Source organism: Panicum hallii, chromosome 2 (genome assembly GCF_002211085.1).
Source record: "Panicum hallii strain FIL2 chromosome 2, PHallii_v3.1, whole genome shotgun sequence".
Classification (NCBI taxonomy): domain Eukaryota; kingdom Viridiplantae; phylum Streptophyta; class Magnoliopsida; order Poales; family Poaceae; genus Panicum; species Panicum hallii.
In genome coordinates, this window is record NC_038043.1 from 7,752,637 (window position 1) to 7,767,610 (window position 14,974).

A 14,974-nucleotide genomic window follows, 5' to 3' on the forward strand; every position below is an offset into this window, starting at 1 on the left:
GGGTGTGGAAACCAGGAATAATAATCTAGATCTTTAGTCCTGGATTCGTAGTTCCGATTCCATAACCGGAACTAAAGAGGATTGGGAATCGGGACTGTAGGGGATTCTGTGGTCCTTCGTCATTTGCCTTTGTCTCCGGCATTCACCTGCGGTCACAATGACAACAATGATTGCAAGAAAGCATCTTCCTCAACCTAAGCGTCACATGCGATCAGCTGCAGCCATCGTCTGCTCATTCACTGGGTGGGATCCACTTGGTGGTCACCATGAGGAAAACAAGCTTGGAAAATCCGGAGGTATAGAGATTTAACAATAAGAATACTAGTAGAGCAAACTGTGTCAAAGTTGCCACGTCCCTAATTAAGCTGCTTCCTCTTTATTTTCTGTATGACACAGCTGGTTGCAAAAACTAATTAACTTGTATGAAGCCATGCATCTAGCTGCTTCCTCAAATCTGTATGACACAGCTGCTTCCTACTATTCTAGGTATCCAGACGCTTCATGTTCCTCAAATCTGTTTTTTTGTTAACTCATAAAGCATCTGCTAATTTCTTTTGCAATATACAAAATTGTATACATTCCCAACCCTCAGAAGGTTCCAATAATGTTGCCCAGTACAGAAGGATAAAATTTACAGGGAGGAGTACAAGGAGAATAACTAATATTTAGGAATTCAGTGATCAATAGTTGAGTTAAAAAGAATGTGTGTGCAAGTGCATGAGAGCCATAGTGTAGGTTTTTCTTTTGTGCAGCTTGCAGCAACAATTTTGTAGTGTTGCATCTAAATTAGAACATGAGCTTTGTGAATTCTACTGTTTCTGAAATATAATCTTACATGAAGGGTACTTGCTGTTTTTTTTCACTAGCTGCACCGTGCTAAATGTTTTTCTTTTTCAGCTGCTAAAGGGTGTTTCTCTTCCCCTAATATGCGGGACTTTGCCATTGAACCCATCGACAAAAGCATGCTATCTAGCATTCAAGAAGCTAAGAGGTTGCCGCCTTCTCCCAGGTCATCAACAGGAAATATGTGAGTGGATCGGAACCTGCTATATGTGATGTGAACATGTGGATACGCATGTCAATATTCCTACAGGCCTGTGATCTTTGCATGCTTGTGATGCCAATGATATTTGCATGCATGCCTGCGAATACAGTCCAGATCGAACGAAAGTATGCGCTTGACCATTTCTGTTATTTAAATTTTCATAGTTTAATTATAATATAATTACTAGGCTGTTTTACATCTTCTTAATTTTTTGAAATTCTTTTTCCATATAGAATTTTTTCTTCATTAATTAAATTAAATATGTGAGCTTCTCCATCTATATATAATTGTTTAGACAGAGGATTGGAGAGAGATTTTTTTGTTAGATTCAATTAGTGCTATAAAAAGAACTTATTATTTGTTGATTATCATTTTAAAACATTGTCACTACAAGAAAATAGCTTAATTTCGTCGGCCAGAAACTGTCGAAAATAGCCAAAAAACCGTAAAAAATATATATATTCGTCGGTCGGCCAACGAAAATAGGCTGACGGAATAAAATCGACGAAAATACATGTATTTTCATCGGCTACCTAAGCCGACGAAAATAAACACCATATTTTCATTGGCTGAGCTAGCCGACGAAAATACATGTAGTTAGTTTCGTCGGCTTCGCTAGCCGACGAAAATACTGGATACGCTCCAGTATTTTCGTCGGCCACGTGGCCGACGAAAATACTGGGCGTCTGCTAAAAACAGCTGCTGCATTTTCTATAGTAGATCACTCAGCTCACTGTGTAGCTTAAAGCAATTTGTTTCAGCTGCATCTCTTCGGTCATCACCATTATGTTCCGCATCTTGACCATCCTTTTCAGCTCCAGCTCCATCCATGCCAAATGTGTCTGTCAACCATCTGGACCAATTCCCAACCTACAAAAGCGTTTCATGACTTAGCAATCAGTATTGTTTGAAAGGAAGAGGGAGCTTTGTTGTTTGTTTGGCATGCAATTGCAGGCATAATTCCAAAGTGGATTTAATCTAAAGATGTAAGTAGTTCTTTGCAATTTTTTGAAATTCTTTTTCCATATAGAATTTTTTCTTCATTAATTAAATTAAATATGTGAGCTTCTCCATCTATATATAATTGTTTAGACAGAGGATTGGAGAGAGATTTTTTTTGTTAGATTCAATTAGTGCTATAAGAAGAACTTATTATTTGTTGATTATCATTTTAAAACGTTGTAGTTTTCAGTTTTACTGTCATAGGAAGTTCAAGATGGATAGGGCATGGATGGATCACATGCTAAGACCTTCGCCGCATTTTATGTCTACAGTATCTAAGTTTATTAATGCTATAGTAAAGCACACTCATAATAAAAAGATAAAAGCAAATTCGTTTTCCATGCCATGATTGTAACACGATAGTATGGGAGGACCCGGATGTCATTAGGAGACTTGATCCACAGAGGACTGCCCCATGTTATTATTGATTTTAGGCACTTACACAATCTTTACTACCGAAAAACTTGATCTGATACCGATGTCCATGTGGTGCATGCATGTAGGTACCCAACCCTATGTTCTAATAAGAGACTCTTCTAATAATATTTTGCGCATATCCCATATACACAAAATAGAACCTACTCATTGACATGTTTGGCATGAATTTTGCATAATGCAATGGGAGGACGAAAGAAAGATGGACAAGCACAAGGTTGTGTACAGGCCTTTCTAGACGCAACTCAAGAGGAGAAAGATGTTATCAGGAAAAAGGTGTACACAAAAGAAAGGAATAGGATTGCGGTCTACATATCATCAGTAGTGATGCAAAAAAGGGAGGAAAAGGATTACATCCTAGCTCCTTGTAGTTTTGAGTAAGTTCATTTTACTATACTATTCGGTTATTAATGCAATCCTAACCTATGTATTATAATCATACCATGCAGTGACCATTGGATATGTTTTATTTTGATGTCGAAGAGAGCAAAAGTGGTGGTTCTCGACTCAGCCTGCTACAAAGAAATTCATAGATGTTCTACACAATGATACCAAGAATTCATAGATGTTCTACGTAATGATACCAAGAATTCATAGACGTTCTACACTAATAATTATTTTATATGTTTACAAACTGATAATGTTAATAATTATTTTATATGTTTACAAACTAATAATGCATACAATAGTTCATTTAATAAGATATGACACTATATCCAAAGAGCGCGTACAAGTTCAACACAAGAAACGACAGGTCACACAACTTTGAAACGGAAGGAGAGTTTGAAAATAAGAACTCACTTTAAGGTAAGAACTCACTTTGTTGATCAAGCATTTGATATATATACCAACACATTGCATCATCATTACTTTATTTTATGAAGTGCCACAAGAAACCACCAGGTGGCGTGCTACGTGGATCACACTCACAAAAATTTCCAGTGCGTAAGTATAAGGAACGTGGTCGGATGTGGATAAATAATTTTATATTCCTGATTCCTAAGAGGATATACCTCTTCGCATGGTTGGAGCTTAGGCTAATCACAATGGGAGTTTCATGTCTATGTTTCCAAGAATGCCACATCAACTTTGTAGAAGGATGAAACACCCTCTCTTAATAGAGAGTTTCATCTTACTATTTCATATGCCAACATACTACTTAAATACTGCAAATAAATAACCAATAGAATTTACTCAATTGTGTGAAGATGAAACAAAACACTGTCAATGGAGGTTTCACACGGTTTCCGAGTTCTTGAAAATGGGTTAACATAGTTTCATTCTCATGAAACTCCATGAAACTTTTACTTCTTAAATGATATGCCATGTCATCCAAATTATTGATATGGCAGATTAATTAATGCTATAAAACACCTTGTAAAACTGGCATTGTGATTAGCCCTTAGGATGGAACCTAGCCCGACAAGAACCCAACCCTCTCCCCAAACCCTATCTCTTTTCCCCTCCCAACCGTCTCGCAGATCTCCTGGACGCCGCCGCCGCCTCCTCCTATTCTCCTCGATTCGCAACTCCTCGCAGCCGACCTGCTTGGCGTTGAGCCTCCACCCCCCTCCATGGCCACCGCCCAGCAGCATCTGCATCCATTAGCTCCAAATCGGTGTGGCTGCGGGGCGCGACGGCGGAGAACGCGCAACGGCCGCGGTGGCGGCATACCTCGCCATGGCGACGAAGGAGCTTGTGGACCATGGCGGAGGTGGCTTGGCAACAGATCGAGGCGGCACTCCTGCAGATCTAGCTGGCATGGAGGCGGCGGTCATAACAAGTTCTGCTTGGCCTTCCCCTCACCGGCCAAGCACTCCGCTTTTCTCTCCCTCTCTCTCTCTCTCCCAATTATCTCTGTCACCAAATCCCCCTCTCAGATCTGCTCTCTCTCCTCCCCTAGCAGATGGCTTCGCATGGGGACACGACACGGCAGCCATGGTGGTGGCGCTCCTCTATGAGCACGGCCAATGGTGCAGCAATTCAAGACGTTTCAGGTTTGTATGATTCACGCACACCTCCTATTTGTTTAAATGTTCTGGTGCAAGGACGGATATATGTATATATGCATAGGTGTAGAAGCATGTGTTCTTCAAGCAATTAGGATGATTTGCATTATTGTTTCTCGTCAAACTTATACTTGTTACTAATTAACTTAGTTACTCACAGTGTGCGGGAAGGAAATCTCTACTGCTTTTCATTTGCATCAACTGAACTAGCTTCGAAATAACAACTCAATATCTGTTCATGTGACTCGGTTTTGCATCTCACTTCTGCTGAATAAATATGCTCAGGTTCTGAACTCAGGTTTAGCATCTTATTTGCTGTTCAGCTTTGGAGTTAAACAAATAATTCTGCGCACAACTATAAAATAAATTGAATTGTGAGGCCTATGTGCTATGTCAGTTGAAAGTTCAAGTTTAGAAGTGATCTCTCTTTAAACATGTACAAATTTAAGCCTTTTTTGCACCAGAAATATAGCTGCTTTTCTTTATTACTTCTGAATCAAACTGACCTCTTGTATGATTTCGGCTCATGTTTTATTTGTTGTTGAGTTCAAGAATTTTTAAAGGACAATTAAACTTGATATTGGCAGCAGACCAACTTGATACTTCCATCATTACTAAACCTGATTCATTTAATTTTGTCACTTGGTCAGGTAGAAAAATGCAATGGGGTGGAGATAAAAGAAAGTGTCATCTTGCTTCCGTTCAACTTCAAGGTGAACTTCAATTGACCTTTAGTATACTTGACTTCAGATAACTAGCTGGGAGTCATGTATACAAGGAGTTATAAGAGTTTAGCAATCTACTTGAGCAATAATTTTCAAAGGACAATTTAAGACTAAAGGATTCTCTAGTGTACTTGAGCAAAGTTTTTAACTGAACTAGATATGTGCAGTAGAGTGAACTGATACTTCCATCATTACTATTTTTATTTTCAGTTTTGAAAACTTCAATATGGGTTGCCATCTGATTCAGTTAACTTGGTCGCTTGTTCAGGTACAGAAGTGCCATCTTGCTTCAGTGCAACTAGAAGGTGAATTTCAGTTGATCTTTAGTTTACTTGACTAAAAGATATACTGAGCTTGCACAAGTTTAGATAACTAGCTGGGAGTCATACATAAGGAGTTGTAGAGTTTAAAGCAATCTATCATATGATGATTTTAGATCTCAAAAATGTATACTCGCGGAGTTCTCATATGATGACTATAGATCTAAAAGAATATATATTAAGTACTCATTTATTTATTTTATTCCAATAGCTTGATGGATGTCAATCTGATCTGTATGTAACATGTAAATGGAGTTATCAGACAAGCTGGTCTTGATGGAGCTGAAAAATTGTAAATACAGGTGCAAGTCTGTTTGTGTATATTATTTTTTCTTTTTGCCTTCATTAGTTGGTTTCCTGACGGTCAACCGTCAGGAATTAGTTAGCGTTTCCATACTATTGGCTCCTGTCGGCTGGTTCCTGACGGTGGACCGTCAGGAACAGTATCCCTGACGGTTTTCAGCCGTCAGGAACTTCTTCCTGGTCTCTGGTAGTGTTAGTACCTGTTGATGTCACTGGTACTCAAAATCTTTTAAGAAAATATTTCAAACTTGGGAAGAGGCACAAGTCATACGATTTTTTACGTGAAATACTCACATGTACGGTACGTATGAAACCGAGACTAAAGGTCGGCTTCTGTCTCGAGGACTGCACCCAGAGCTAAAGGCTGTGTCCCGTATTCGTAGTCCCGATTAGAAAATCGGGACAACTCTGATTTTCCAACCAGGACTATTATCGCATTTTCTAGTAGTCCTCCTAGTAGGGATAGAGAAGTCACCTTAAAATATTCCACTGAGATCCAAACATTTCAGATTGTTGTGTGGATTATTATAAAAATAAAACCCCTCACATATTATGTGAGAACCCTACTATCTCCCTCAGTCCTATTATTTGAAGATTATTTGGACAAAGAGTGCAAGAGGAAGGGATACTCATAATTTATTAGGGATGTAATCCATATTATAATCTTGGGATCCAAACAACCCAGATTGTTATTTACAAGAATTTCGCTATTAATCCCTGGCCCCTAGTTACGTCATGTAGATGACAATTGTTTCTAGGCGATTTCCATTCAACATGCTCTGCAGATCGAGAGCTCGATCCCAACCTGCGCGCTCCTCCCCTTAATCTGGTGCGATCCTCCCTCCTCTTAATCAGAGGCCTAGTCCCCAAGACCCCAATCGCAGCTCCGAGATCTAAACCCCTGCCGCCGCCTCACACAAACCCTAGCTATCTCTCGGCGGTCCAGCCGCCCATGGCGCCGCTGGCAACGAAGCGCCGGCCCACCAGGTGCCGCCGCTAGCTGCGGCAAAGAGAGGAAGTGGCACGTCTGCGCCGCCGCCGCCCACGGCCGCGCAGGGTGCAGTCCCGGACCAGGGCGTCGACCGCATCAGCGACCTCCCTGACGAGCTCCTCTGCGCCATCGTCTCCTCGCTCCCCGCCGAGGACGGCGCCCACACCATGGTCCTCTCCCGGCGATGGAGCAACCTCTGGCCCTCCGTCCCTCTCAACCTCGACGACAGGCGAGTTTGGGCGCCCCTGGCAGGGAGAATACCTCGATCGGAGTCGAACGACTCATCACACGCATCCTGTCCACCCACCGCGGCCCCGTTCGCCGGCTTCGCCTCGGCGACGTCTACCACACCTCCACCTCCGACACCTGGTTCCGGTCGCCGGCGCTGGACAAGCTCGAGGAGCTTCACTTCCGCTACAAGTTCATGTATGGCCCTGGACGGAAAGCGCTGCCATCGTCGGCGCTGAGGTTCTCCGAGCTCCGGGTCGCCAGCTATGGCCGATGTGAATTTCTGGAGGATCTAGGACGAGGCGCGACGTTTCCGAAGCTGAGGGAGCTCACCCTCTATCAGCTTAGAATCTCAGACGGCGCCCTCCATGCCCTGATCTCGGCCTGCCCAGCTCTTAGCAGCTTGTTTCTCGGGGATAACATTGGCATCCACCGTGTCCGCATCAGCTCTCCCAGACTGGTAAGGCTTGGCATCTCGGTTAACGAAAGGAATCCGGTGATGGAAGAACGCATCATTGTGAATGCTCCAAGCATGGAAAAATTGCTGCTATTCGAGACAGATGGAGGCCTCAAAAACATTCATGTGAAGTTTGCACCAAAACTTGAGGTTCTGGGCTGCCTGTCAAGTAATTAACATGCTAAAAGTACAGCTCGAGAGTACAGTTTTTCAGGTAACAGTAATCTGTCCAAATCAGTTCATCTTGCTAGTTGTTAGCTTATTAATGTGCATCTCCCCGAGTACTCACCTTTTCTGTTTAATAATTGTCTCCGAAATTGGTTGCCATCAGTCCCATAAAATCCATGCAAGCCGTGAAGAGTTTTTCACTCACGGCGAATGGTTTTAGGTTGGATAATTTCCTCAGATGTTTTCCATGCCTGGAGAAGCTTTACTTTATGGTGAACGACCTACCCTTTTTTCTTCTTTATTTACAGCTCTTGCTTGATCACTCGTTTTCTCCACTGTAGATTATGTAATTTGTGACCTCCTTTTCATTTCAGCCGATAAGTTTTTCATGGGAGGATGAATCTGGACAATTGCTGAATGGTGTGGTCCATCTATCGAGTGTCTTGATCGACATCTCAAGGAAATAGTAATGATCTATGAAAGATGCATTGGAGGTGCCAACTTCGTCAAATTCTTTCTTATGAATGCAAGACTGCTAAGGATGATGCAGTTTCGAGTACCTTCCGTTTGCAGCAAAAAATGGAAGGCTCAACAGAAACATGCTTTACCAAAACGGAAAGAATGGGCTTCTCCAGTTGCTAAACTTAACTTTGTGGATCGTTCCTATTTCGGACAGTATGAGGACGAGTACATTACACAAGAACTGCTGAGTTATGATAATCCTTTTGGCTGCCAGTTATGATTATTTTTGTTGGCGGTATATATAAGGAGTTATTATATTGCCGGTATTAGTGTCATTTGTTTCCAAACCAGAATGGATCATCTTATTTTTGATTGAACTCTTCTGAATCTTTTCCATTATGCAATGAATAAAGCGAGGGTCACAAGTGTTGAGTTGTTTTGTGCTGTTCTGCTCAGTTCCATCAAATGGAAGCCACTATAATTGCCCGCTTTTGCCTTTATTTTTTTAGTGTGGAGTCATGTAATATTACTCCCAGATACTGTCTATGTCTAGCAATTTCCGGAAACAAATATAGATGTCATTTTTTTGATAATTTTTCCATACATATAATGCTGTATATATGTATATATAGCGCTTTAATGTTTTAAGATAAGTTGATGACACAGAACATTTTTTTAGTGTTAGTGGCATGTTCTAACATAAGAGATAGTGGAATTCTGTTCTAAGTCATCCTAAATAGAAAAAGATGGCATGCATGTGCTCAAAAAAGAGGTTCTGAAAAGTCTGTAGACAGTGAAGACAACAAATAGTACAAACAAACACACAGATCTTGCTGGGTATCAAGAAGATAAATAGTTTTACCCCCTGCTAAGCAAATCGAAATAAAGATAGATGCACGCTGCATCTCACTGCACTAGACCATGCATGGCAGAATTGGTCAGCGGGTCCGGTTCTCCCGTGATGGGCCGGGGGAATAAATCGATGTGTCAGCACTAGTTGGGATGAGGGAGATGTTAGGAAACAATGGAGACTGCCGCCCATCGGCGTGTAGTCTGCGAAGGTGTTAGAGACTCGGAGAGCGACAGAGCCATGGAGAAAGCAAATCACATGGTTAATAATAAGATAACTGATTTCACTTCGGAGATCCGCCAAGCATGGACTCCATGACGCAAAGCTTAAACTGGAGCATTCTTAATAGTGACCCAACGCATGAACACACAGTACTGAATTTAAAAAGGATAGCCACCATTTTAGTGTGAGAAAATACTTTTCAATATGTTATAACTTGCTTACCACGTTCGAAAAAGTTGCTTATGACATTACAAAAGATTGCTTCAGTCACCTTTGATGAATTAATCGGATATTTGTGATGATATTGCAAAGATAAATTGGATGGTATGATCAGAGAAGAGGGTAAATAATTGTGTTTTTTAGGTGGATGTTTCATGCATGTTTAAGGATATGTTATTTTGGCAAACCAATTGAGCATTTTAACTAATTTAATTTAGAATTTTTATATTCTACATAAGCAGGGGCGGGCCTAGGATTTGGGGTTTGGGTATTCAAAATTTTCAAAGGGTGAATTTTTTTTTGGCAGCATAAAGTACAGATTCATAGAACATAATCAAGTACCAATATCATAGTATTTATCATAACTTGAAATTGTTTGATGCGGAGATAATAGATGTACTGAATGATCAACATATCCAAGTTGCAACATGTGAAATAAATAGAAGATAAAACAGCAAAATGATAAGAAAACTTACAAATTTCAGCCTACAGGTTAACCTTTCGGTCCTCAATGCCTTGAAAATGAGTGATGATGTCCGATCCTTAGATTGCAAGAAGAATTCTCCATCAATGAATGTGATCAAGCAACCATTCAAATATTTCTACCCCATCTTGCTTCTTAGCTTGTTTTTGACAAAGTTCATTATACAAAAGATCCTCTCAACACCAGCAGTTGCAACAGGGAGAAGTAGCACCAATTTGAGAAGTTTGTAAACAATATCATATCGAGAAACCTTTTTTTCTTTAACTAGCATCATAGATAACTCTGCTAGACTTCTCAAATTTTTGAAGTTCTCATAATTCCTCAAATCATTGATATATCGGTTCAGTTGAAAAGGAAGCTTGTTCATTTCTTCAAATTCAAAGTCATACAGATAGAACTTAGCAAGCTTAATCAAGTTCTCAGCATTAAAAGCAGCAAATGAAATGGCTGGACTGAATGATGCCATGCATCTAAGTAGCTATGTGTTTACCTTATCAAATCTATTATTAAGCTGTTGAACTTGTCTATCAATGATACCCAAGAACATATCAGCATGAAACCGATGGTAATTGATGGCACATCTATAGAACTGCCTTGATCTTTGCTGAGGAATATAGTTCTCATTCATGTCAACAACTCTAACTTTGTGCTTCTCACAAAAAGAAGTGACCTTATTAAGGAATTCTTGCCATCCAGAATCTTGTCTCAAAACATCCAGTTCTACCTTTGTGAACTCAAGAAGATCTATTGCATTTACAGTGTTTTGCTCCCTCTTTTGCAAAGCAATTCATAAGTTATTTTTGTAGCCAAATATTTCATTCATCAAATGTAGGAGGAAAATAAACTAAAATGACTTAAATACTGTGAGCATAGTTTGAGCTCCATTAGCCTCAACCCCTTTACTTTCATTCCCAATCCTAAAGAGAACTTTCTTGATTGAAGGATACAAAAACATAACATGCATTACCTTTCTATAGTGAGATCCCTAGCGTGTATCACCATGTCAATCGAGCTAGATACCTAGCCTTGATCAAATCAGAGTTTGATGCTATGGACTCTCGAATTGATATCTTAGGCCTTATGAACAAATTATATTTTTCTTCAGCTTCTTTGTGAGAACTATCAATAGCACCAACATGCTTATGGATTCTAGCTTTCATGTGCCAATTCGAAACCCTCCATCAACAAAAGCATCTCCACTAGCATCTCCACTATCTTTGAACAAATAGCAAACAAAGCAATATGCGGCATCTCTATGCCCACTATACTCAATCAACTTGAATTCATCATACCACTTGAGGTTGAAGCAGCGCATAACTCCACAATTATGTTGCGGGAAATCCCTCTGTTTTATTTTTGGTCGACATAGACCTATTGCAATAAGCGCCCTTCTATATAACCGGATCTTGGGCATTGATAGGATAGCTTGAGATAGGAATCCTCATTCCCAGATCATGCTCAATCTCATAATCATTATTGTCTTTATCACTATCACTGGAATCAGATTCAACCGGGGGCATGGTCCGCATAGATTCATCATCTTCTGTTATCGGGGTTTCAACTGGCTGCCGCAGATCATCTATCACAGCTTGAGGTTGAACAGTGCTTGTTCTTTTGTCCCTCTGTCTTTAGCATACCACCAACTGCATTTTGTTTTCATTGGTAGATGGAGTAACAATCTCTGGCTCAGATTGTTTCTTTTTTGCGGCACTTTTTTGCAAGAAAGACCTCAGATCAGTAGTAGCACTACTACCATTCTTCCTCTTCATGATTTGAATCTAAACATTGCAATCACTCTAGTCACTGCATTGCTCTAGAATTGTCACAATTTAATAAGCAATCGCCAATCAAAATTGCTCTGTGCTCACCTTTCTTTTTTCAGAATCGCAGCCTCGCAGATAGGGACAGACCGCCCTGCCTACGCCGCCTAGCTGCCTGCGCCGCGTAGCCGCGCGCACTGGTGCACTCCGGCACTCCCGCGCGTGCCGAGCCGGTGAGCCGCCCTTCCGCGGATGCGCTCAGGCCGCGTGACGCTGGCCCCCTGCTGCCCGCTCTGCGCCCAGGCGTCGCCGCCCGCCGGCGGCAGGCTGCCGCTAGGGTTCGCCTTCGCCGCCTGTGGGGCTGCGGCATGGCTAGGGGCTTAGGACATGCTCGGGACGGCCGCACGGGGAAGGGAGCAGGCCGGTCAGGTTGTGGGGAGGGGGCGGGGGATGGGCCCCCATAACTGGGCCTTGAGGAGGGGAGTAGTGGACTTTGAGCCCATAACGTATGATATTGGGAGGCCTATTTAGTGGTGTTATTTTCTATTTTTTGTTACATATACATGCTATATACTATGTATATAATTTTTTTGCCAAAAATTTAGGTATTCAACTGAATACTAATACATGTGGGGCCCGCCCCTTACATAAGCAAATTATGTCTTTTTAAAAAATATAGTCAAACATATATAAGTAGGATCTTATTTTGAAGGTGTCGTTGAAAGAAATATAACTGTGAAATTGAAATTTGAGTTTGATGCCCGGTTCAAGAACGATAACTTTCTTAAATTTTAACATTAATTGCATGCGTTGACGTGAGTGATGAAAAGGTCTAAATATATATTTTTAATGGAAAAGCCCGTGGTGCTCCAACTCCATGAGAAAGAAAAGACCTGCTCTGCGAAGAGGATAATATCTTTGATCCGTGTGAAATGGACAACGTGGCTGTAAAAGGTTATTAATCTACGGCCGGCCAACCTGAAGTCTCTACCTCCAGGAAGTCTCTACCTTCAGTAATTCCCTTAAAAAAATTAGTAAACAAATTCGATAATATGTGCGCTGTGATAGGCCTGCTATAAGCCGTCGGCCCGCGTCGCGCACTCCCCTTCGCTCTAGTCTACCACTGGCGGCGCCAGGCTGACGCTTCCCGCGCCCCCACCGCCCCCCCCCCCCCCCCCTCAGTCTCGGACTCCGCCCTCGAAGTCTCCGATCGGCGGCGGCGGTCGGCGGTCGGCGGCCTGCGCGGGATGCCGGCGAGAATGCATGGCCGCGTGGACGGGGCCGAAATCTGCTAGGACGCGGCCGACCGCCACCAGGTACGCGCATCGTCTCCACGATGATCTTGAATGGGGGTTTTCTTGCTAGGTCTTGATGAGATGATTTTCTCCCAATTCCTCACGTTGCAACCAGGGTTCAAGGAATCGCGATCGTGATGGCGGAGAAGGATACGGGAAGCAAGCAGAGGAGGCGGGGCCAAGGAGTGCCGCCCGGAGGAGGAGCAGGAGACGGCGGCCCCGACGACGACCTGATCAGCCGCCTCCCCGACGAGGTTCTTGGCTGCGTCATCACGCTCCTCCCCACCAAGAACGGCGCCCGCACCCAGATCCTCTCGCGCCGGTGGCGGCCCCTGTGGCGCTTCGCCCCTCTCAACCTCGAGGCCGGTTTCGTTGGCAGCTGCGGCGACGTTCGCGACGACGAACGCCTGGCCACCAGGCTCCGCAGGCTGTTGAGCGCCCACGAGGCCCCCCATCCGCCGCTTCTCCCTCACGTGCCCCGGGGGGCGCGGCCTGCCTCACGTCGTCGAACGATTGCTCCAGTCTCCCCGTCTCCAAGACGCCCAGGAGTTCGAGCTCGAGTTCTATCTCACCCGTGAGCTCCCGCCGTGTGTCTTCCGTTTCTCTCCTGCCCTCCGCGTGCTCTACCTATCATCCTGGCATATGGAACTCCCCGCGCTGACCACTCCCACGCTCTGCTTCCCAAGCCTCAAGCAGCTCAGCCTCCTCGACCTCATTATATCTGAGAGCGCTCTCCATGGCGTCCTGTCGAGGTGCCCTGTCCTGGAGACCTTGTCGCTGGATGGCATCAGTGGCGCCCGTCGCGTCTGGATCAGCTCTCTGACCCTTCGAAGTGTTGGCGTATCTGAATGTGGGTATTGCCGGGAGGCAAGGTTGGAAGAGCTTGTTATTGTCGATGCGCGCTCCCCTCCTAGAAAGGCTGATCCAATGTGTTCGGATGATCCGGATAATTCAGGCACCCAGACTGAGGACATTGGCTTATGATGATCACATCCCCATATTGCAGCTTGGAACCATGCATTTTGAGGTAGCTGCAGCCGCTTGTGCCTGAGGTGTTCCCATGTCTTTATATGTTGCCAGCCGCTACTCGCTCGCTCATATGGTTTTCTGTTCATTCTTATTTCAGAAAACTTTGCTTGTTGGACCGTCTGATGCGATGCGCTCTGTGAAGATTTTAGGCCTACTCACTGCTCCCGATCTTGGTTATGTTACTGGCTTCTTGAAATGCTTTCCATGCGTGGAGAAGTTATACATTGTGGTCAGAGTTTCTTCTTTGTTAAATTCTATTCGTTACATAGTCTCTGCTGTATGATCGTCGATCATGATTTATTGATATCGTATTTGTTTCCACTCCCTCTTCAATTTCAGTTAGATACTTGGATGATTTTCAAGAATGATGTAAAATGCTCTGCTCCACTCGAATGCCTTGACCGACATCTCAAGAAGGTGCAGATAATAAATTATGATGAGAAGAGGCTAGATGTAAACTTCATCAAGTTCTTTGTCTTAAACGCTAGAGTGCTTGAATCTATGAAGTTTGTAGTCCGTCGTGACAAATGTGGTACAAAATGGATTGCTCGTCAACATAAGAAGCTACAGGTGAATGATAGAGCTTCTGAGGGAGTGGTATTTGATTTCGAAGCAGATTGTAGCCGTCTGTCACAATCCAAAGTTGATAAACATGGTCAATAATTAAAACAACATCATCGTGAGCATCATCCAAGCATAATTAAGCATCATATGCATGTCATTGGCTTGAGTTAATTAAATTTCTTGCTTTGTTTAAGTAAATGTTGTGAAGCAAGTTTAAATTTTGCTAAGTATCTGTGCAACCAAAAATTTTATTCAAACACTAGATTTCAAATGGTGAATTTTAAATAATTTTTCTTAATTTTGTGACGTTCATCCCGAGCCATAAAATTCTTGGAAGCTTTGAAAACTGCTATTTTGCTTGAATTTCTGTGAGTAATCCTTAATAGATTTCTGAGTTCTTATCATT

The 14,974-nt window shown here is 42.7% G+C and overlaps 1 protein-coding gene, 1 long non-coding RNA gene and 1 pseudogene across 2 annotated transcripts; all 3 read left to right on the plus strand.

Moving 5' to 3' along the window:
- The first annotated feature begins 3,962 nt into the window (after positions 1-3,962).
- Positions 3,963-5,857, plus strand: LOC112883539. Its single transcript, XR_003226862.1, has 3 exons — positions 3,963-4,479; positions 5,142-5,204; positions 5,485-5,857. It is a non-coding gene; the product is annotated as an uncharacterized LOC112883539 (long non-coding RNA).
- A 1,157-nt stretch (positions 5,858-7,014) lies between these two features.
- On the plus strand, positions 7,015-7,692 carry LOC112880843. Its single transcript, XM_025945584.1, has one exon. It carries the CDS (start codon positions 7,015-7,017, stop codon positions 7,690-7,692), a length of 678 nt encoding a protein of 225 aa, XP_025801369.1.
- Positions 7,693-12,940: 5,248 nt separating this feature from the next.
- On the plus strand, positions 12,941-14,667 carry LOC112880844 (annotated as a pseudogene).
- Positions 14,668-14,974: the final 307 nt, after the last annotated feature.

Bases quoted from the DNA above. Each gene is read 5' to 3' on its own strand.
- LOC112880843 (XM_025945584.1), top strand. From the start codon at position 7,015: ATGGAGCAACCTCTGGCCCTCCGTCCCTCTCAACCTCGACGACAGGCG.